Source organism: Cebus imitator, unplaced genomic scaffold (assembly GCF_001604975.1).
Source record: "Cebus imitator isolate Cc_AM_T3 unplaced genomic scaffold, Cebus_imitator-1.0 Scaffold289, whole genome shotgun sequence".
In the NCBI taxonomy this organism is placed as follows: domain Eukaryota; kingdom Metazoa; phylum Chordata; class Mammalia; order Primates; family Cebidae; genus Cebus; species Cebus imitator.
In genome coordinates, this window is record NW_016107604.1 from 1,013,344 (window position 1) to 1,037,640 (window position 24,297).

Below are 24,297 nucleotides of genomic sequence, written 5' to 3' on the forward strand. Positions count from 1 at the left end.
AATCCAAAAATTTAAAGATTAAAGAGTCATATTGTTTTATAACTGCTGGAGAAACTGCTAATTGATATTCATAATGACAACTTCTAGATGTAAGTCCTCAAAGAACTTTTATCAAGAGAAATAATGATCAGCAAGCACTAAGTACTGTATTCAACAAAGAATCAATCAAAATGTACTTGGGTCAACTAGAACCCTCAATTAATAAGAAGCAACTAATGTTGGCTACCCAAAGTCACAAGGAATGAAAAACTAAAAGATATTATTTGGTATGAACACTAGCTATTATTAATATATTCACTCAAGGATGTTTCTTGGCGGAGCACAGTGGCTCATGCCTGTAATCCCAGCACTTCGGGAGGCCAAGCTGGGTGGATCATCTGATGTGACCAATATGGTGAAACACCATCTCTAGTTAAAAATACAAAAATTAGCCGGGTGTGGTGGCATGCACCTGCAGTCCCAGCTACTTTGGAGGCTGAGACAGCAGAACTATTTGAACCCAAGAGGTAGAGGTTGCAGTGAGCTGAGAGCATGCCACTCCACTCCAGCCTGGGCAACAAGAGACTCCGTTAAAAAAAAAAAAAAAAAGTCTCTGATGTGCATGCATAATTAGGCTGCCCAACACTTGTGGTTTTCTTAAAACTTAAAGCTGATTACATATTCTGAATGGGTAAATTACTAACAAAATGACTGTGACTCTTAAATATTAAATGTTTACTTTACCCAGCAAGTATTTATCAAGAGCCTATAATGCCCTAAAGACAATGCAGACATGAGGAATGAAATGGTCAACAAAACAAAAGTGAAAAATAATTTGCCATGGTTGACTGAATGAAAAAAATCTAATATTTGAACACTTTGGAAACTGCATTCATTCTCCCTTGGCCTACTAAGCAGACTATGTCTTCAAACATCCCTTTAGTGTGCTACCACAGCAATAGAAAACAGACTATTTTAAAATGTGAGTACTATGAAAGCAAAAAAGCACGCTTTATAATAAATTGCTTTTCTCTAGACAAAAAGAGCAGAAGAGTAGTCACACATTCAGACTGTACTACATTTCTAAGTCTAATTTATCCTGTAAGCATAAATTAATATTTAGATAGAAGAACACAGACCACCATTCCTAACTGAGCCATCAAAGAATACAAACTGAAATGAGAAGGAACAGTCTTCGATATGGCAATATTTTAGTTTTATTATTTCACTGAAACCCCACAAAGAATAGAGATGTAAAATTCAAATAGCCCAGCCTACATTTCATTTATCAGTAATTCAAGATTCTGCAATGAAACCTGGCAACAATATTTATTGACCATTTTTGTGTAACTATTGAACAATCTTAAAAGCAGCAATCAAGTTACTGATATACCATTTCAAACCCACAACACTATGAAATATCAAACATTTCCAAACAGCAAAGATAGAGGAAAATTAGCGAAAGAATACACATTCAGTCAGGTGCGGTGGCTCATGCCTACATTCCCAGCACTTTGGGAGGCTGAGGCAGGCAGATCACCTGAGATTACGAGTTCGAGACCAGCTTGGCCAACTTGGTGAAAACCATCTCTGCTAAAAATACAAAAATTAGCCAGCATGGTGGCGGGCGCCTGTGGGGACCAAAACAACAATCCATCTCAAAAACAACAACAAAAAACAAATACACATTCAAAAACATGCATTATGAGAGTGAAAGAACTTACTGAATAATTGCTAAATGTTTATAAGAAACTAAGCCACACAAAACAATCCACAAAAAGAAAAACACTGAAAAACATTCAGCACTCTCAAGAGAGATGAGGGATGGGGTGGGGATAACATAACCACAAAGCTTCATTTACAGGACCTAAAACAGATGCTAAATAGATGTACCTATTAACATATACACCAGTAGAAAAGACTATCAATTATGATAACCAGCCCACAAACATGAAAATACCATGGTAAAATATCTAGCACCCTTCCCTGCAACCAACAGAGGCAGCTAGGGAACATCTGTGCCTCACACTGAAATATTGCAGTGCTGAAAACTGGCTACTGCTGTGTGAAATAATTATTATGCAGAAGAGGCCTCCGCAGTTCAAAGACTATACAAACCTGAAGGCAGAAAGCAGTCTACAGAAAATTAGTTTCCAAGCAAGAAGATTTACTTATGACTTTTTTTTAATGTTATAGAGATTTTCTTTTTATGGAGCACTTCTGGTCCAATTTAACGCAAGGTTTGATTCATTACCATTTCTGTTGACATCCTTATCACCAAAGTCACCTTTTGTTTTAAAAGCCTTCAATGTGTTCAATATTTCAAAATAATGTTATAGTATTTTGCCTAATACAGCCAATGGGACTTGATTTCTATTGGGGAGGAGAAATCTATATTCATGTAATTAACACATAAAACTTGAGTTTCAAGATTTTATTTCCCTTTAAATTGTTTTATTTCTAGCTGTATATAGTCTGATTATCTCATGAATCTTTTCACTTGTAGAAACCTTCAACTGTATTCCCAATACCGAAAACAAGCAATGGGATAACGCTTTGCAATTGATAAATTGGGCATTGAGTTACAGCTAGTGCTCGACTTACGACCACGATTGGTTCCGACAGACCGGTCGTAACACGATTTGGTCGTAAGGTGAGTAGGCTATATGCACGCGGAGATGGTGGTGCTGCCGGAAGCTGGTCTGCACTATCGTACACCCAGCTGGGCAACGTTTGCGCTGCCAGATGCGGAGCAGTCGTGGCTAGCGATTGTGGTCGTAAAGTCGAATGGTCGTAAGTTGCATAGGTCATAAGTCAATCAATGCCTGTATAAGTTATTAATTTGGAGCAATCTTTGGATTCTAGTAACAATCTAGAATGTTCTGATTCAGTGAGTTGGGAGTAACATCCTACAAACCAGAAAAAACTTCTGCAAGTTATTCTAATATACAGAGTTAAATCACACTATTCTATTTTGAAGTTTTAAAATTATGTGCTTGTCCCAGAAACCTTTATTTCAGAATATATAAACAAGGTATGTAGAGTTGATACTGCTGTCTATATCCAATTAAGGTAGACACACAGCATTTTAGGACTGACACTCTGGCAACCAGCTTTTACCAGCTTTTATCTATGTCAGGCACTCCTCTATGGGTATTCACCGGAATACAATGTTCACTGGAATTAATGTGCTAAAAGGAGTTTTAAAAGTTTAGCCTGCTCTGAGAACGCACAGAAAAGACAACTCTGTAACATAGTCCAAAAAGATATAGATGAGGAATGTAAGAAAAGAGTTACTTCAGGTTGAGAAAACCACTAAAGTTATTTTTACAGAGCCCTTATAAAACAGGGTTGTACTTACCATTTAAGCAAGAAAATGAAAGGTGTGCCAGGTACTCTTGCATGTCAAAAGAAAATCATCTTTTTCTTATTGTTACAGATTGCCACACTTCTAAAATTATGATTTAGGGCGGGTCATGGTGGCTCACATCTATAATCTCAGCATTTTGGGAGGCTGAGGCGGGCAGATCACTTGAGGCTAGGAGTTTGAAACCAACCTGGCCAATATGGCAAAACCCAGTTTCTACTAAAATTACAAAAATTAGCTGGGTGCAGTGGTGCATGCCTGCGGTGGCATGGTGGCGCACACCTCAGGCAGCTGAGGCATGAGAATCATTTGAACCCAGGAATCGAAGGTTGCAGTGACCCAAGATCATGCCACTGCACTCCAACCTGGGCAACAGAATGAGATTCTGTCTCAAAAAAATAAAATTTAAATTTAAAAGTAACAGTATAATTTAAAACCAACAAACTTGATTCCTAAAATGAATAGTCTATGGGTAAGAATAGGGAAATGCCTTAGGATGTCATGGTACTTACTTTAAAAATGTAGTCTCTAAAATAAGATACAGAACTGAAAATGGCTGAGTTTTGGTAGGGCTTGTGAGCCATGTTCCTGGCCAAGATGATCTGACTGAGGTTCTCCCAAAGCCCTCAAATTCAGTTCTGATTCTCTTTGTAATGCAGGGTTATTACAACTATTTCCAGGAAGGACTCTGTTGCATACCAATGACTTGCTAATAGCTAACAAATCCCGGCAATCTTCACTCAAAAAAGAGACTCCTTTTTTGAAGTTTACCAGCCGGTCTCTAAAAATTTCCTTAACAAAAAAAAAAAAAAAAAAAAAAAAAAAAAAAAAAAAAAAATTAAAAAAAAAAAAAAAAAAAAAAAAAAAAAAAGGAAGACAAAACACATTGTACACTGAAGATGTTCAAAATCTTAGTTCCAGCTCTTATTTTTGCTTCTTTTTGGCTCCAGATTTATAACTGTCTACAGGAATATCTGATATCCCTCGGGTACCTCCAAATCAATTTACTCCCAAATGACTTACCTCCATTCAGAGCCTTTTCACCTCCTAAACCCAAAACCAGGTGCTACTTTCTTTATTCCCTTTTTTAACACAGTAAAGTGGTATAAGGCTGGTCGTGGTGGCTCACACGGATAATTCCAGCACTTTGGGAGGCCAGGGTGGGCGCATCACCTGAGGTCAAGACTCCGTCTCAAAAAAACAAAAACAAAAGGTGGCCTGAGCCCATAAATGGGGAATCTCTTCCCACCTCAAGTCAGTTGACAAATCTCTAAGATCTCTAGGATACATTCATTACCTTGCACCTTCCATCCGAAGAGCAACCATTTATTTATCTTACAGCTCCTGCTCATCTTTCTTCCTGTAGCTGTATTCTACCTAGTCTTCCAACTCTTCATTTCTATTATACTTTACAAAAGCATAGGTACGCAACTGACTAGATATTTTTAAAAACTGGTCCTAGTTTGCATCTAATCCATGTACACAAAATGATCAGAATATGAGCCAATTTAATTTCCAAGGTATTTCTATCTAGTGAGCAATTTGCACTGATATTAGAGTAAGACTGATATGTACACAAATAACTAATACAAGGTGAGGATGATACACATTTTATAAAGGGGGATACTGCAAAAATGTGCACTGTAGAATCTCTTTTTAAAACATAACCTTTTTTTCTTTTTTGAGACAGTCTCACTGTGCTGCCCAGGCTGGAGTACAGTGGTGTCATCTCAACTCACTGCAACCTCCGCCTCCCTGGTTCAAGAGATTCTCCTGCCTTAGCCTCCAGAGAGGCTGGGATTACAGATGTCCGCCACCACACCTGGCTAATTTTTTGTATTTTTAGTAGAGATGGGGTTTCACTATGTTGGCGAGGCTGGTCTCGAACTCCCAACCTCAGGTGATCTGCCCACCTCGGCCTCCCAAAGTGCTAGGATTACAGGCGTGGACCACTGCGCCTGGCCAAACATAACCTTTTTTAAAAAATGTGACAATATAGTGACTGCTTCATAAGCTGCCTTTGAAGACCAAATATATATATATATGTGTATATATATACACACACACATACATACACATATACTCATCTCCAAAATATATATATATAAATGTATATATACATACACATATACTCTTGTCTCCAAAATATGTACATAAATATATCTATATAGATATATAGATATATATTATATATTTACATAAATATATCTATATAGACAAGAGTGTTACTCTGTTGCCCAGGCTGGAGTTGCAATGATTTCTGCTCACTGCAACCTCTTCCTCCTGGGTTCAAGCGAATCTCCTGCCTCAGCCTCCCGAGTAGCTAGGATTACAGGCATGAGCCATCACACCCAGATAATTTCTTTTTTTTTTTTTTTTTTTTTGTATTTTTAGTAGAGACGGGGTTTCACCATGTTGGCCAGGCTAGTCTTGAACTCCTGATCTCAGGTGATCTGCCTGCCTCAGCATCCCGAAGTACTGGGATTACAGGAGTGAGCCACCGGGCCCAGCCGAAGACCAAATATAACGACCTTAAGTTGTTGTAAGTTAGTACCCAAAAATCACTTTTTAATTAGAAATGATTTCTGTAGTTAAAATATACTAGAAGAGAGAAAACTGTAACACAGGGACCCTTGTAATCACCCTAACTCCTCAGTTTCAAAGAGAAAGAAACAACAGTATTACTGCACATATATGAGCAGTCATGTATTCTTCAAACATGTATTTTGGAGGTAGTCAAGTATTTTGGCCATTTACTAATTCACACTTAAAGGCATGTTATAGAACTCAGGGCAGAAATAAATATCAAACAGAAAACCAAAATTGGGCAGGCAGAGTGAAATAGAGAAAACATTATCAAGTGGCCAGATAAATCAATTAGGAGATTGCCTCATATCAAAAAGTATTACCTAGGAAATTGGTAAAGTACAAGTTGATGAGTAGTAGAAAGAAAAAAGAACAGGGAAAGGATTATTTTTTACTACAAGTGAGAAAAAACAGAAAACAAACAGCAATGACCATCCTCTGCCAAAAGGAATAGTGATGTCACACTCAGGTAAAACTGAGTTCTACTGTAAATGACTGAAAGGAAAAGAAAGATTTAAATCAAAGAAAACAAACTGGCTTGCAGTTTCCTCAATCATAATCCAATCTACAGTCAACCATAAAAAGCCAAGCAAAATCTGTATAAAGAACCAACAGTTATACTGAAGGAAGAAATACAGAGTATAACTAATACTAAAAAAGAATGTTGTTCTTAAGATAACCAGAATAGTGTGCTAATAATTTTTTGGTATCTGCCTGATGGTTTATCCAAAAACAATGTATATTAAGAGTTGCCTCAGTGAAGCATTTTAAATGTTAAATATGGTATCAATGAAAAATGACCTTAATTGTGAATCTGCCCCTAAACTTAGTGATGCTGCTGTTGCTGTGTGGTGTTCTGTTACTCCAGTGAGAAATCCACTAAACAAAAAGTACCAAAAAACAAAGATTAGGCCTCCCCACTTTTACATCCCAACCAACTCCTATGAAGATTCTACAAATGCAGCTTCCATGATATGCCAATACTCTGTAGATCCTTTCTTGAAGAATTTATTTCCCTTCCGGGTCCCATGTTCTAGGCCAAATCTCAGGATAAACACCAAATCTTACAGTTTTATAACTACCACCAATTATTCCAAGCTGCTGGCGGTAGGGAGAGGATAGGACTTTCCCAATCCCCTAAGAAAGCTGAGTCACATGACTGAGATGCCTTCCTCCACTCTCTCTCTCAAATCAAACCACTCAAAATTAAAATTTTCAAAATGCCAGTTGAAAGAGGTGAGAGCTATTAAGCATGATAAAGGAAATAGGGCAGAGCAAGTATGGAGAAATAATAATCAACTTTCTTTTTTCTTTAAGAGACAGGGTGGTGGGGGTGGTCTCACTATGTTGCCCAGGCTGGTCTCAAACCTGGGCTCAAGCAATCTGCCCACCTCAGGCCTCCCAAAGTGCTGGGATTACAGGCATAAGTCAACATGCACAGCCCTAAAGTTTCATTATCTTCACACGACTGAACAAAAATATACTGTTAAAGTGTCACTAAAGAAACATTACGAGTATTTTAGAAACATAAGGCATATACAAAATTAATTTAATAGCTAGCAATCAAACTCAGCAAGTATTTCCAAAATATAGAAAGTTCACGATATCTTAATTATATGAAACAAATGATCTGTGCATTCTATATTAATAAAAGACAGGGGGCATTTCAGATTTCAAAAGTGGTTTCTAAAAGGAGGTACATATAGATGATCATGTCATCATGTATTCCTTCTGCCTAAATATCCTGGCATTAAAAAAATTACAGTAAAATTCCTGAGTTTACATAGGATAGATGATCAAATGAGACACCTGGAAATGAAGTAGTTCCTAAAGAAGAGTATGGTAGAAGACAGTGGAATTGCTACTTCACTCAGAAGTTTCATGTCAAGTATAATAAGATGGGAAACATGCTGAATGAATTGGTGAACTGAGCCATCTGGAGAAAACAACTGCAGTATCAGTTTGTATAGAAAAAAATTCTGTTAAGTGATGATGAATAAAACCAGCTTTTTTTCTTTCTTTTAAATTTTCCAGCTTGTGCTATAAGTAGGCATTTTCTCATTCTATAGCATCTTCCATTTTATTTATCTACCCATTCGAGAAACACCAATACCCAGTAAAATGCCAAGCTAACACACGAGTCTTATTTCAGCTCAACCCATTTCCTTTGAAACATTTACTGTTTCTGTAATTCTCATCTTCCTATCCCTTTCACATTAACTCCTTCAATCAGCACTTACCATATTCAAATACCAAATTATAAAAGGGGACTTATATTGGCATCTCAGCCAATGATCTACAGGTTTCCATAAAAAAGCCACCTTCTTTAGTTACCTACCTTTAAAAACCCAAAAATGTTCCAAGTTGACATACTTTAGGAACATTTAAATATGAAAACATTAGGGAGAATTCCTACATAAGTTCATTAAATAGATGTATAGGCATTGAACTGACTGAAGAATATGGGTGTCATTCTATCTTATTCTTCACATGAAGGAAACAATTTTAATAGTCTGTCAGGATGTGAAAATTAAGGGCATTATATAAAATTGTTAAGAGTAGTATTCTTTTGTTGAAGTAATGGTAGTACACTGCTTCAAATATATAAGAAAAATAAGTAACTGTCATTATATATCATTAAAGGATAATGAAATAAAAATCCTGAATTAGGCTGGGTGCAGTGACTCACACTTGTAATTCCAGCACTTTGGGAGGCTGAGGCAGGTGGAACACCTGAGATCAGGAGTTCGAGACCAGTCTGACCAATATGGTGAAAACCTGTCTCTACTAAAAATACAAAACTTAGCCGGGTATGTGGTGCATGCCTGTGGTCCCAGCTACTCAAGAGGCTGAGACGGGAGAATTGCTTGAACCTGCGAGGTAGAGGCTGCAGTGAGCCGAGATCACACCACAGTACTCCAGCCTGGGCAACAAAGCGAGACTCAGTCTCAAAAAAAAAAAAAAAATCATCCTGAATTAACTGTATGGCATTAACTAGGCCACCAAACCCACGTTGGGGGATATTAGCTGAACCAAAGGAAAAAAAACAAAAAGAAAATATCTGTCACCCTCAAATGTACTCTGGATCAGGTAATATTAAAACAACTACTTCAGAGGCCAGGCATGGTGTCTCACACCTGTAATCCCAGCACTTTGGGAGGCCGAGGTGGGCGGATCACGACGTCAGGAGATCAAGACCATCCTGGCCAACACGGTGAAACCCCATCTCTACTAAAAAAACAAAAATTAGCTGGGTGTGGTGGTGGGCACCCGTAATCTCAGCTACTCAGGAGGCTGAGGCAGGAGAATCGTTTGAACCCAGGAGGTAGAGGTTGCAGTGAGCCGAGATCTTCCTACTGCACTCCAGCCTGGCGACAGAGCAAGACTCCATCTCAAAAAAAAAAAAAAAAACTAGCTCATAAATATTAAGAATTAGTATCTCCACCGCTCACTAAACACATGAAACCTTTATTGGTCAATTTAATGTAAAAATAACACCATATGATTATAAAGTTTCCTGAGCATTAGCTTCACATTTCTGAGGATGGGCAGAGAGACAAAAATACAAGGATTAAATTTTAAGCCGGGCGTGGTGGCTCACGCCTATAATCCCAGCACTTTGGGAGGCTGAGGTAGGTATATCACCTGAGGTTGGGAGTTTGAGACCAGCCTTACCAACATGGTAAAACCCTGTCTCTACTAAAAATACAAAAATTGGCTGGGTGTAGTGGCGGGCCCCTGTAATCCCAGCTACTTGGGAGGCTGAGGCAGCAGACTCACTTGAACACAGCAGGCGGAGGTTGCAGTGAGCCAAGATCGCGCCATTGCACTCCAGCCTGGGCCACAGAGTGAGACTCCATCTCAAAAAAAAAAAAAATTTAAGACAGGAAAATTGATTTCTCCAACAGGGCCTATGCTGACCCCAAACTATGGTTGTTTTACATGGTAGATAACTGAGACTAAAGGTTGAAACAATTTATTTGCAAAATATAAATTCTAGAAGATAACATCAGAAAAACTGTTCTAGACATTAGGCAAAGAGTTCATGACCAAGAATCCAAAAGCAAATGCAACAACAAAAAAAAGATAAATAGCTGGGACCTAATTAAACTAAAGAGCTGCTGCACAGTAAAAGAAATAATCAGCAGAATAATCAGACAACCAATAGCGTGGGAGAAAATGTTTGCAAACTAGGTATCCAACAAAGGAATAATATCCAGATCTACAAGGAACTCAAACGAATCAGCTAGAAAAATAAATAAACCCACCAAAAAAGTGGGCAAAGGACATGAATTGAGAATTCTCAAAAGAAGACATACAAATGGCCAACAAACATACATAAAATTGCTCAACATCACTAATGATCAAGGAAATGCAAATCAAACCCACAATGCGATATCATCTTACTCCTTCAAGAATGGCCATAATTTAAAAATTAAAAAATAACATAAGTTGGCATGGATGTGATGAAAACTGCTGGTGGGAATGCAAACTAGTACAACCACTATGGAAAACAGTGTGGAGGTTCCTTAAAGAACTAAATGCAGAACTATCATTTAATCCTGCAATCCCACTACCGGGTATCTATCCAGAGGAAAAGAAGTCATTATATAAAAAAGATACTTGCATACACTTTATAGCAGCACAATTCGCAATTGCAAAAATATGGAACCAGCCTAAATGTCCATCAACCAACAAACGGATAGAGAAAATGTGGTATATACACCATGCAATACTACTCAGTCATAAAAAGGAAGGAAATAATGGCATTCGCACAACCTGGATGGAACTGGAGACCATTATTCTAAGTGAAGTAACTCAGGAATGGAAAACCAAACATCACATGTTCTCATTAGAAGTGGAAGCTAAGCTATAAGGACGCAAAGGCATAAGAATGAGATAATGGACTTCGGGGATTCAGGGGGGAGGGGAGCAAGGGAGTAAGAGATAAAAGATTACACTCTGGATACAGCGTACACTGCTCAGGTGACAGGTGCACCAAAATCTCAGAAATCGCCACTGAAGAGCTTTTCCATGCAACCAAACACCACCTGTTGCCCCAAAACTAGTGATATAAAAATTAAACACACACACATACACACATACATACACACACACACACACACACACACACACACATATGTACATAGATATATTCATCTTTATATCAATCATGCAGGGTGGATAGAATTATTATAGTTCTTCAGACACAGAGAAAATCAAGAATACCCAAGGTCACATAGATGTGTGGCAGGGTCAAAGTTTTTAAAACCAAATTTCTGTGCTCTGAGAGCTGTTTATATAGCACCAACACAGAATTTCAGAGACACATTTTGTGAGAAAGTTATCACCAGTGACAGAAACAAAACAGGAGGTCCTAGAATGCATTTCGTGTGTGGGTGAAAAAAAGAAATCTATCATGAAAATACACTGTATTTTATTTAAATAGTTTACCATCTAAAAAGCATTATACATACTTGGGCAGAGGGAAAGGAAATGGGGTAAAGAAGATCTGATCTGTAATGGACAGATTATTCACACCACTCCCCATACTAGAATATCCTTTTACTCACCCTGTCCGTCCATTGGATGACAACTGTTTATTTACAGATTTGAACAGTGCTCAAAGACTGGGCATAACGGGTTTAGAAAACCACATCAACTTTGATAAGAAATCAATTAGGAATGGCCATGTGGCCTATTTCTGGCCAGTAAGATGCAAGGTGAAGTATTTTTGAAGAGATCAATAAGAAACCAGGATCTTTCGCCTACATAAAATGATGATCATCATCATTTATTGTGCACTTACTATATGCCAGCATTACACTAAGCACCTAAGCCACTGCTCTATAACATCTTTTTATATGAGATATGAAAAAGTATGCATTTCAGTTTGATTGCATCTGGCAACCATCTTATATCAAACAGAGCAACCAGCCTTTAAAAAATGCCAATGCAGAACTAAGAAGAAAATTAATCCTTGATGAAACCCTGAATCAGCTGAATCAACCAATCTTGAAGGCTAGACTTCTCATATGAGCATATTTTTTATTATTTTAGACAGTTTGAGTTGGAGTTTCTGAGGTTACAGCCTAAAAAGCACTGTGCTAGAAAACAGCATAATGTAGTGGAAAAATCATCAGAGGTTCTACATTTATCCAGATGAAGGTGAGGTATTAGAAAAATGGAAAACCACCTAAAGGGGGATATCATTCCTTCTATTCCTACCTTCACTCACTCTGAATTGCTAAGCCCTTAAGTAATAAACTAAAATATCTCCTCTTTGACTAAAAATGTTGATGCCCAAATTCTTCTTAAAATAGATAAGGAATACTAGAGAGAAGGCTGAAAAAGCCAACATCAGGAAGAGATAAAAATCAAATGAAACCTTCACACTATAGGGACGAGAAATATCATGGACTCTTTAAAGGTAAAAATTCCCCCCAAAGAAGGCTGTCCTCAGTTAAAGCAATTTTGCTAAGTAAGATCACCATGACTTGACATTTTAGACTTTCTACCTGAACAAATAAAAGTGGTATGCAGGAATGTTCCCACCAAGCCTAAGTAAAGTAGAACACTTTCAATCAGCCATGAAGCACTTGTTTCCCTTGATTAAAGATTTTAAATATCGCCACCTCCATTTAAATGGAACTTTGCATCTTTAGAATTACTTAAGGTATCACTGTACTGATACATGGATAGTCACATTCCATAATTTGGGACATATCTGCTTGCTTTTTCCTTCAAATGTATTTTCTAAGCAACATTTACCAAACTGCTACCAAAAACACTTCTGCAACATAATAAGCATATTGTTAACAATATTGCAAATTGCTTAAATGTTTAGTCTATATTATAAGGCATTTTAAGTGTCTTTGATAGCTAATAAAACTGCAAAAAAATGTGAGGCAACTTATCTTCCAGTTCACATTCACTGACGTCCCACAGAATGGTGCCAGAAATGCTACTACTCTAAGCTTGAGGAAAACTGGTAACTTCCAGGCATCCCTCATTCTCCACACTACTTCCACTTACCCTGGACCCTAATTCCTCGACTGCACTTACCTTCAACCACTGTGTGATCTAAACTCTTCGCAATCTACTGTTTTTAGTGTTTTGGGTTGTATCTCTCTTTCACATCATCAGCATTGTTCTTTTAACTCATGTAAGGTAGAAACAGTACTTGCATAGTTTTCTACTTTAAAAATCTAGAACAATTAGATATTCTTGAGTACAGTTTTTTTAAAAAAAACCTTCAGTAGTTCCTTATTAGTGAGCTCAAAACATCTTTCTTTATCTCCCCAACCACCCCTCCTTTAGAATCAAGATAGTCTGCAATGGAGATTCAGAATACGACAACCATTATAAACAATAACCATAAATTCACAAAAACTTAGTAACTTTTTCCTAGAACTGCTACTCCTTTCAAAATGTTAAGTCCTCTGTTGGGCAGGGACATACTATTTTCAGAAAAACCCCAGCAAGACCTAAATTGATGGTTCAGATAGCATAAAAAACTCAATGAAAAATGAAAAAAATAGAGAAATATCAAATTTCCATGGATAGGAAGTTATTTTAATCAACATATCATCTTTTCTCAACAATGTTTATGCTCACAAACCAACAGTCCAAATGCCTTAGAGAACGCTCTTTTTTCTAATTTAGATATAAGGTGTGCTTCTGCTGGTAGAGGTGGGCCGATTTCTACTGTGACCCTTGGAAACATATGGTCAATGACTGGATCACAGATAAACATCCATTAAGTAGCTGGTTCTGAACTCTATAGTGGCAAATCCATTCTAGGGGAGTTATTTACATATACAAATTGAGATTGAAACCTTTACCCTTTCCTGATGACAGATCTTAGTTAAAACTATTTTTTTAAGTGTAATTGTATAATGTTACCATGGAAGTCTTAGCATAACTACTTTGTACCTTGAAACTCTAGTTCACAGTTGATAAACAGTTCTGTCACCTAAATTTTCAAATTTTCTTTTAAAGTGGCAATATAAATTCCAACATTTCTCAATGCTCTAATATTTAAGAACAACAAAAACAAAAAACCATAAAATGAAACATTGTATCTTGAAAAAACCCAACAACCTACCTTTAAACTAGACTCATAGTCTGTGTTCACTTTGAACATAAGCCCAAGTCGTAAATGAATTTCCTTGGCTCGACAAAAGCTGGGATCAACATAAAGCACCTCCTGAAATGCTTTAATTGCCCTGAAAGAATATAGACATAAGATATCTTAACTTTTTAACACGCGCATGAATTTCTGCTTGGTAGTACAGTAAAACTTCTGTTTTATGCAATATTGTTTTAAAGGAAATGTTGGTTTTATAAAAATGATGTTAATAAATACTAAAAAAGTAAAATTGGAAAGGGGTACATGGACCTTTTATATAATTAAATGTATATAATCTAATTTAATATAAGGGGGAAGGAAGATCAGTTGAATTTACTCTCAATTATTCAAACAGACAATATTTCATGGTTTAATCAAATTATCAGTATAAATAACTGATTTCATTGTTTCTGGAATTTCCTAGGGGAAAACAGGGTCGGGCAGACAGGAAAGTTTTTAAGGATAAGGGATTAATCTTGCTTCTAGTCTACTGTAAAAAAAATGTCTTCTAAAATTTTGCATTTCTGTCTTTCATATTTAGGCTTACAAACCATCTGTACCTTATCTTTTATACTATGTGAGGTTAAGAAACCGTCTTCATATTTTCTAAACTGATATCCAATAGTCCCTGGATCATTTGTAGAAGTGATCATCCTTACTCTAAACTCTATGGTGCTACTTTGTCCTAAATCAAATATCCATATTTGTGTAGGTCTACTTCTCTATTCCATTTCATTTTTCTTCATCTATCAGTTTATCTTTGCCCCAAATTCACATTGTATGTTTTACAAAAGGTTTTGATTACCAACAGAACAACTTCAGGGGTTGGGGAAAGAAACACTTTTCACTGAATACATTTTTATATTGTTTAATTTGATCATGTGAATGCATTACCTACTCAAAAGTAAATATTAAAATAATGACAAAGAAAAATGTCTACTTTGAATTTTGAACATCATATCAGATATAACAGTATATTCAGTATCATTTTAGATTCCTCTACATGATTTAAAGCTTCTTCCAAGCACAAGCTAATATATTCTTTGCAAAACTTTTAATAAATTATCTCTACCCCACAGACCTCACAACTGGCTATTTAGAATCTTAGATGCTTTCAAAACAAAAACAATCTTTTGTATAAAATAGTTCAAAACATCATAACCACAAAATAGAGCAAAATAATACTTCATGTCTTTAGTAACTTTACTTTGATGGATTCATACATTATTTACTTCCCCCAAAAATATGAGTGGTTATGTACATGTTTACTATAAAATTAAGAGTTCTAAAAGGCAGTGTTTATTGCAGATGGCAGTGAAGGGTGGAACACAGGTCTGGCATCAGACACCTTTACCCTGATTATGACAGTACTTAACTTTCTTGAAGGGGAGCTGGGTATCCACCTGTTTGGTGGTTTTTAAAGTAGGTGGGGTATGCGTGTGTTTTATTATCTGATGTATATAGGCTTTGAGGCAGGAGAGGAGAATTAAAGGAAATAACTGTGGTAGATTACCATTCTCATTGAAAGGCAGCTTCCTACTTCTCTCAATCAGTGTACACTGTGGGGTTGGGGCAAGTCACATGTTTGGAAAAGGCATCAAAGGGGTTAGGGCGAGAACAAATGCAGCAATAAATGGTGCCAATTAAAACATATGGCGTGACTGGGAAAGGGTATACAAAGGCTTTTAGAAGCTTCTGGGGTGATAGCAGTATTTTTTTTCTTGATCCAGGTGGTGATTATATGAATGTTTATTTAATAAAAACATGTTAAGATATACACTGATTTATGCATTTTTCTGTAGGTATGTTATATTTTACAATAATAAAATTATGGATAATGCTTCTTAATCAACTTTACCTTATGATATGACAGAAAACTCTTTAATGAAATGAGTCAGAACTAAGCAATGTCCACACATGCCAATAAAAAACCCAGACAGGCCTGAGTCAAAGATATGAAAGAAAAAGAATTAAAGTGGAAAGAAATAAAGAAGTAATAAAGAATTCCGTTAAGAAAGAAGGTATAACAAAGAGTACGTGAGGAAGGGAAGGAGAAGGAACACAGCACAAATAGCCCCTCAGGTGCAATATTTCCTACTCTCAGTTTCTATTTCTAGTCTTTTTCCTAAACATAGTATTTGTGGATGTATTTTACTCCATAGGTGTCTTTAGCACAGATATCTTTTCCACTTAGTTCACAATGTCACACAGAGGCAAAGAAACATGGATTTTAACATGTTCTCTGTTAACTGGGGTTTTAAAAAAACACTAATTAACGATAAGCAAAAACACATGTTCCAAATCACAGCGATCTGGGTCTATGTTTACTCTTTAAAGACTATTAAGTGCCCAGGACAAGGTGCAACCTATATATATAAAATCAAGGTTCTCCTCCTTGTTCTTTCAATGTTTGTCTGTAATCAAATACCTTACAGACTCAATCTTCTGCTTCTGTATCTCATTACTAGATTACTGAAATAGTCTCCTTAAGGACTTTCCTTGCTCTGCTCTAGCTTGTACATATTGCCTTAAATATGTGGCTCCTGTGTTTGCCTAATAACTACGATACTATAAATAAAATCTCCATGTTGTACTCAAGATGTGTACCTATTCAACTACATTTCCTCTTATGCCCTATTATTGCTCCTCCTCAGCTATGAACTGGCTTATCTCAGGAATTCTTAAACATCGGTTCTCTTCACTGCTTTTCCTTACTAATTCTCCTAATCTGTAATATTTTGATTCTTCCACTCCCCTCTAAACCCACTATTATCGTCAAGACACACCACCTGAACTGGACAACGACTATTTCTTGCTTAGTGTAAACCAGCAGTTAGGCCTACTTTGTAATCAAATCATTTCATTCACTACGTATCAGTGTGCTGTCTCCAGTTTTTCCAAGTCTATTCCTTGAGGCCTGTATTTTTCTTCTATGTTTAATATCCTAAAATAATAAAGCAAAAGGTTTAAATTTAATAGATGTTTACTGGTGCCATCGTGTTTACAGTTAATTGATGGGACTTCTTTACTGATCAGTTCTTCTCATCTAACACAAAACACATTATTCGAGTATATAAGTTCATTTTCTTTTCTAGACTTTTATCCATGTTCCTCTCTTGTGTGTGTCTTCAGTTTTCTCCATCACAAGAAAAACAAATAAGAAAATAAATAAGAAATAAAACCACTGCGGGATGGGGAGAAGGAAGTAGAAGGAGAGTTGGATTTGGAGTTAAGAGTTTAGAGTTAAGAGTTGGGGAGGTGGGGATAGAGAACACTCAGACTACATTCTAATTTTGGTCATCAGCTTACTGCATTCATATTTCACCAAAATGGAGGTGGCCAGAACATGATCTCTGTAGCACAAACTAGATTAAATCATCAACACATTCAGTTTCTGCTACCCTCAGAATTCTGACTGACAGAGAATTTTAAAACATGAGAAACAGCTACCAAAAACCGTAAATACTTTTATGATACAATGCCTGGAAAGGTTTACAGTTTTCAAATACTTAAAGCATATTTTCTCTAATGAAATAAAGACGTACATACTGCTCTGCATGGTATCACTGGCATTTTTCTTAAAATCTGAAAAATGTAGTTTTTATATCACCAAAATAATTTCTATAGATTTTCAGTTTAAAGATTTTTTTCATTTGTTTGCCACTGTTAACAACTTTAAAAAGAAAATGATATAAAGCTAAAACCTCAATAACACTACCTACAAAAAACATACACGTGTGCTGAATATATTTCATAATGGTAATGTTTAGTAAGATTTCTAAAGCCTTCTCTAGAACTACAGCAAAAATAATAATATTAACATTCTTAGCAGAGTTTCAGCACATTTGGAAAGACACATAATAAAACTTTAAGTTCTCTGAGGCTAATAAGCTGAATCAGAGATTTCTCATAGAGATATATAAAGGGATAAATCAACTAATTCCACAAATTTTCATACTAATAAAAGAATATTTTAGCTCTAATTCAGTTATAACACATACACACATAACACAGATATACATACATATCAGGAAATTTAGAGATTATTTCTAAATAAGACAATTAGATTTGATGAAGTAAGAGGTAAGATTTTAAAAGATGGAGATGAAAGAAGGCAGATTAAACAGTAAATGGCACAAAGTCAAACAGGTAAAAAAATGCTTAAGATGTTTTCAGGGAAACGTTAATACAGTGTGACTGGCACAAAGACTCTATTAATATTCAGGGGAGCAGTAGGCTAGAAGGATCATTTGAGGTTGAAACAGGAACGACCGTAAATGAGAGGCTAAATTAGAAATATCATGCCGGGCCGGGCGCGGTGGCTCAAGCCTGTAATCCCAGCACTTTGGGAGGCCGAGGCGGGTGGATCACGAGGTCAAGAGATCGAGACCATCCTGGTCAACATGGTGAAACCCTGTCTCTACTAAAAATACAAAAAATTAGCTGGGCATGGTGGTGCGTGCCTGTAATTCCAGCTACTCAGGAGGCTGAGGCAGGAGAATTGCCTGAACCCAGGAGGCGGAGGTTGAGGTGAGCCGAGATCGCGCCATTGCACTCCAGCCTGGGTAACATGAGTGAAACTCCGTCTCAAAAAAAAAGAAATACCATGCCCTGGATTATTCACACTGACAGTTGCTAATATATCACCTGTCCTGGTTCTTTTCCCCTCACTACCCACTCTTCTTTTCATCACTTCAGGAGTGGGATTATTTTTTTTTCCCTACCCTATTGCAAGATTTAAGTTTTTATTCATAATTTCCCTGAAGCCTAATTAATTAAATCCCTTTCAAAATTTCTCTGGCCATCTACTATCACTATTTAAGTGTAACTTTATCAGAACTGCCTTAGTTAAATCTGCTGGTTATTTTCTGAAATAAAAGTGTATATAATAAACTCAAAACATGTCAACATCAACTGCTTAATTTTAATAGAAATATAAGAGCATATTTGAATCATGATAGCTCAAAAATATAATTAGATGTTTGCCAGGCTCCATGCTAGACAAGCCTCAGAATCAATGATATTGCCATGCATTAGATATATGTTGCATTATTCTTTTGTTCCACCAAAAAGCCATAAGAACTATTCTTTTTCTTTACTGTACCCAAAGTAGTGACTCTACAGGAGAGCAGAAATTCCTATACCCCTAAGAACACTTGTGACTAGTACAGTGCTATAGAAATGAATCCTACAGAAACTTTACACCAGGCTTGGTGGTTCACACTTGTAATCCCAGCACTTTGGGAGGCCAATGCAGGAGGATTGCTTGAGCCCAGGGGTTCAAGACCAGCCTGGGCAACACAGTGAGACCACATCTCTACAAAAAAATTAGCCAGCCATAGTGGCTCAAGTCTGCAGTCCAAGCTACTCGGGAGGCTGAAGTAGAAGGATCACTAGAGCCCCAGGAGGTTGAGGCTGCAGTGGGCTATGATCATGCCATTGTACCTCCAGCCTGGGTAACACAGTGAGATCCTGTATCAGAAAAAAAGAAAAGGAGGTCTTTACTAGTAATATGTTAATACTTCTGTCTTTCTAAATTCATCTCTACCTCATTCTCCTAACCCTTTTTGATATCAAAGTGATAATTATCACATTTCCTTATTAGGCCTGTCAATTATATTTGGGAGCTTAATTTCCAAAATCCAGTATCTCTTACATTTGCTGCCCTAAGACCACCCTGATATTGATCAATGGAACGAAGAAAGGTTACAGGACAGAGATAGTTAATAAGGATTCTTAGGAAGATATATTTAGAGAGATGGCTATAAGCTGTACTAGGAAGAATGATTTCTATTGTGCTGTCAAAAGACTTTTTTTTCCCTCAACTATCTTTTCTTAGTCTAACTTTCCCTTTCTTTCTATTTCACTTACTCTCACCCTAGGATATAGGTTTCTTTCCAAAGGCAAGGAGCTCAGTCCAAGGTATCCCCTAGCAATTAGCCACCTTAACAAATAAGAACAAGTGAATGCAGGGGCATGCATGCATGCACGTGTAAAGGAATGACCTTTTAAAGACTGGTTTCTAGCACTCTGCTGCATGTATTTTACACTCTGCTTCTATGTCTTCCTTTATCCGTCTGGACATCTTTTAAGTTTGGTCCCAGATTACTGGGCAAGATACCAGTGTAGTTGTTACCATTAAGTCCAATGAAGATGGAACAGTTGATCTAATGTACTACTTGACATGGGCTCCTCTAAGAAGAGGCTGCAACTGATACTGGAAAAACTGACCAAATAATTGAACTATCTAGAGACTAACCAATAAAATCAACTCTGAAAGAAAATACAGGTAGCACAACATGACAATAGGTTAACAGTAATACTACAGTCAAAAAAATTGCTCTCAATATTTTAAGTCACCAACTCAGACACACGTTGGTTACACACATTATCATCAAATGCCAACAGACACCATTAGCAAATACCAAATTTTACTTAAATTATAAATGTACCAGAGATACAACACTCTGAAACATCATAGGCAGATTCCTCATGCTGACAATCCAAAACAAAAACCCATACTCATCCCTAGAAACATTTCTCAATAAATCCCAGAGCACCTGACATGTAACTAAAAAAGTTCCTGATCCCAGTAATCAACAGGTATCTACAAATAAAACAAAAAAAGTAGTTTTAACCTAAATAAGCTCCTATCAATTAAGGCTGTACTCAAACTATCACCAAGCACCTACTGCATACTTTCTAATTTTATAGCTGTTAAAGAAATAGCAAGTTAAAGCAGAAATGTGAGGCATAATTTGTGAAAAAACATTTGATTAGCAAGAAAAAAACATAGCCAGAGTGAATTCATAAGATAGGGTGTGAGATGTACCATTTTAGGAAGCAGCTATAAGAATTAAAACTCAAGACATGAGAAAATGATGGAAACCAGGACAGGATCAATAGAGTAAGGGGCACTTATTAATTCAGACATTGCATTGTCCTTATGTCATTCTGTTTCATTTCTTAGGTCAACTGAAAAATACAGAAATCATGTATAGATAAGGAATCACAGCTAGAAGCCTGCTAACTTAACATGGTCACATGCTTATTAAAGCAATCAACATGTTAACTACAAACAGGTTCACCTCACTACTAATTTTATGTTCTTCTCTTCAGTACATAGAGAGGCTTATAAGTTTACCACAGGTATGTGAAAACTGGCTGGTATGGGGTAGAACTGTAGAGTTCCTCCCCTCAGATTTCACAAAAATTATTTCTAGCTCGTGTAAAGATTAAATCAATGTGCTCAAGTGAACAACCACAAATACTTATTAAATAACCACCTATCAATCTTAAAACCTGGGGATAAAATATTTGGAGAATACGAGCATAAGCTTGCTTCTACCATTCACCAGTTATGTAACACATACAAACACACACACACACACACACACACACACACACACGCTTTCTCCATCTACAAAACTAAGGGGGAAAAACTAAATTATCTCTAAGACTACTTCTAATTCTAAAAATTTAGAATTCTGAATTCTATAAGTAAGCTATTAAAAAATATTTTAAAACAGTCCTAATCTATCTTTGGTTTTAAATACAATACACTGAACATGAAGTTAGGAACCTTTATTTAGGATTAAGCAAAGGATAATTTAAGAGAATAAAATTACAAAGCTTCTTCATAAAGATCAATTACACTTCTGTAAGATTTACAAAGAAAATCAGTGATGTGAATCATTATAATACACTATATACACACAGATATTCTCTAACAAAGCCGTGCTTCCACATATGATCAAAAGCCAACAAGACCAAAAGCTAAGAGAGAAGAAAAAGGACACTGGGAAAACCATCCATGTATAAAGTCTCCTCTTTAGGGAAACCATGTAAAATCATTGTCAATGCATATGTGTATGTTCTGTGGTAAGTATTCAGGGTGCCCAACAGGTATATGACAGAGTTGTAACATTTTGCCAAATACTCGATTCTTCCTTTGGACTCCCACAGAATTTACTCCTGAGCTTAAAATTCTAGAGTACAGAAGAACTCTGAAAAGGTCAGATATACTAAAAATAAAAAATATTGCCAGGTATAGTGGCTCACACCTGTAATCCTAGCACTTTGGGAGGTTGAGGTCAAAGGATCATTTGAGGTCAGGAGTTTGAGATCAGCCTGGCCGACATGGTGAAACCCCATCTCTACTAAAAATACAAAAATATGAGCCAGGCATGGTGGCGGGTGCCTGTAATCCCAGCTACTCAGAAGTTGAAGCAGGAGAATCACTTGAACCTGGGAAGCAGAGGTTACAAGTGATCCAAGATCGTGTCACTGCACTCCAGCTGGGGCGACAGAGAGAGACTTAAAAAAGAAAAAAAGTCTACATCGGGTTTACATTTTATAAAATGTACAATATCTCATTTGATCATCAAAACTCTACAAGAAAGGCATGTGACTGCTATGTAATTTTGTTTTTTAAACAAATGAGGAGGCTGGGCACAGTGGCTCATGCCTGCAAATCTCAGCACTTTGAGAGGCCAAGGTGGGAGCATGCCTTGAGACCACGAGTTCAAGACCAGACTGGGCAACACAGGGAGGCCCCATCTGTACAAATAAAAATAAAAATAAATTCACTGGGCATGGTGGCATGTGCCTGTGGTCCTAGCTACTAGGGAGGGTAAGATGGAAGGATTCTTTGAACACAGTAGGTTGAGGCTGCAGTGTGCTGCAATCACACCACTGCATTCCAGCTTGGGCAACAGAATGACACCCTGTCTCAAAAATAAATAAAATAAAAATAAATAAACTAATGAGGAAACAGACTTAGAGAAGTTATTTAACTCAAGATCAAACTAAGTGCCAATGTTGTGACCACAATACCAATCTTCCAATCAAAACTTTTTTTTCTGTTAGCGCATACTATTGTCTGGTAAAAGGAGAATCAATGGGGCAAAGGCAATAATATAACAGGGTACTACACTTTACAGTTTAGAAAATCTTATGTATTATTATATTTAATCTCCAACTCTGAAGTGGTACTATTGTTTTACAGAGAACTAAGAGTTTATGATCTGGTGCCTAGTTACTGGATATTGGAAAGTGCTATTTGTTATGTGGCAGGGAGAAGCAGTCAATCTTGTCTAGAAGTCTGAAAACTAGCCATCATAGATCATTTACCCACATATCTTGACATTGGAGATCACAGTCATTCACCAGTTCAAATAACCTGGGGAATACCAGTCCATAATGAATGACTGAGAAATTCCAAAAAGCTTTCTAATCTAAGTCTTCTTCAACAGAATCTTATACTAGATCCTTTTAGGAAAACATACGACTCTAAAAATCTAAGGTGAGCCAACACCCTTGAAGGAACAATCTAATCATTTTAAGACACTGCTGAAAAGTGTAGGTTTAACAACACTATATATTCTGTATTTATTACACACACACACACACACACGCACACGCACGCACACGCGCGCACGCGCGCGCACACCAAGCACAAACAAAACAAGAAAACAAGCCATTTACTGAAATCAACTGGAATTACTGGTTTTATGTCGACTTACCACTGAAACGCATTATAATGGAAGTAGACCAAACCAAGACCATATAAAAAGGCAGCATTCTGTAAAGGAAGGGAAAAAAATTTTTAAGAAAAATACTTCTGTCTACCATATATGATGTTATTACTGTAAAATACGGTATCCAAGATGCTTTAAGTCTTAAAACTCTATCATGCACTACAATATATTTGCAATATATTTTTGAAACACTAAAATAACAGTGATCAGATGACACAGATTCCAATCAACTTAGAGAGGTATTCCAGCTTCTAGTTAATCAAACCAGCCCTGAAATAAAAATACTAGCAGAAATTCTAAGGGCAAATCTAAAATTAAAAATCTATTCTTCAGTAATATAAAAATGCTCAGTCTATGTTATCCTATTCTCTCTTGCTATATCTACATTCTTTCTCTGGTCCTTTCTGCTTCTTGAATTGGATTTTATTTTCTATTTAGTACTGCCAGGAAGGTAATTAGAATTCAAAGGAAAAGCACAATATAAACCTAAAACACATTTTAGTATTTAAGAAAAATTGTGTCATGCCAATTATCACCTAGGCCTTAACACCTTAAGCTTTAAACATCATTGTCTCCTTTTGCAGCACCAAACAGACATGCGTCAACACTTAACTTTGACCTCTGGACTCCAAATAGGGACCAGGTATTTATATAATTTACATAACTGTTTTTTTCTTTCTTTTTTTTTTTTTTTT

The 24,297-nt window shown here is 36.6% G+C and overlaps 1 protein-coding gene across 1 annotated transcript in view; it reads right to left on the reverse strand.

Annotated features, from left to right (window-relative positions):
* The window catches only part of KDM6A (lysine demethylase 6A), a 197,883-nt gene that overhangs the window by 77,552 nt on the left and 96,034 nt on the right, over nucleotides 1–24,297 (reverse strand). The window contains exons 5-6 of the mRNA XM_037729060.1: nucleotides 23,588–23,646; nucleotides 14,040–14,160 (exon numbers count right to left, since the gene is read on the reverse strand). Coding sequence (XP_037584988.1) covers nucleotides 14,040–14,160; nucleotides 23,588–23,646 — 180 coding nt within the window. The remainder of the gene's footprint in view (nucleotides 1–14,039; nucleotides 14,161–23,587; nucleotides 23,647–24,297) is intronic.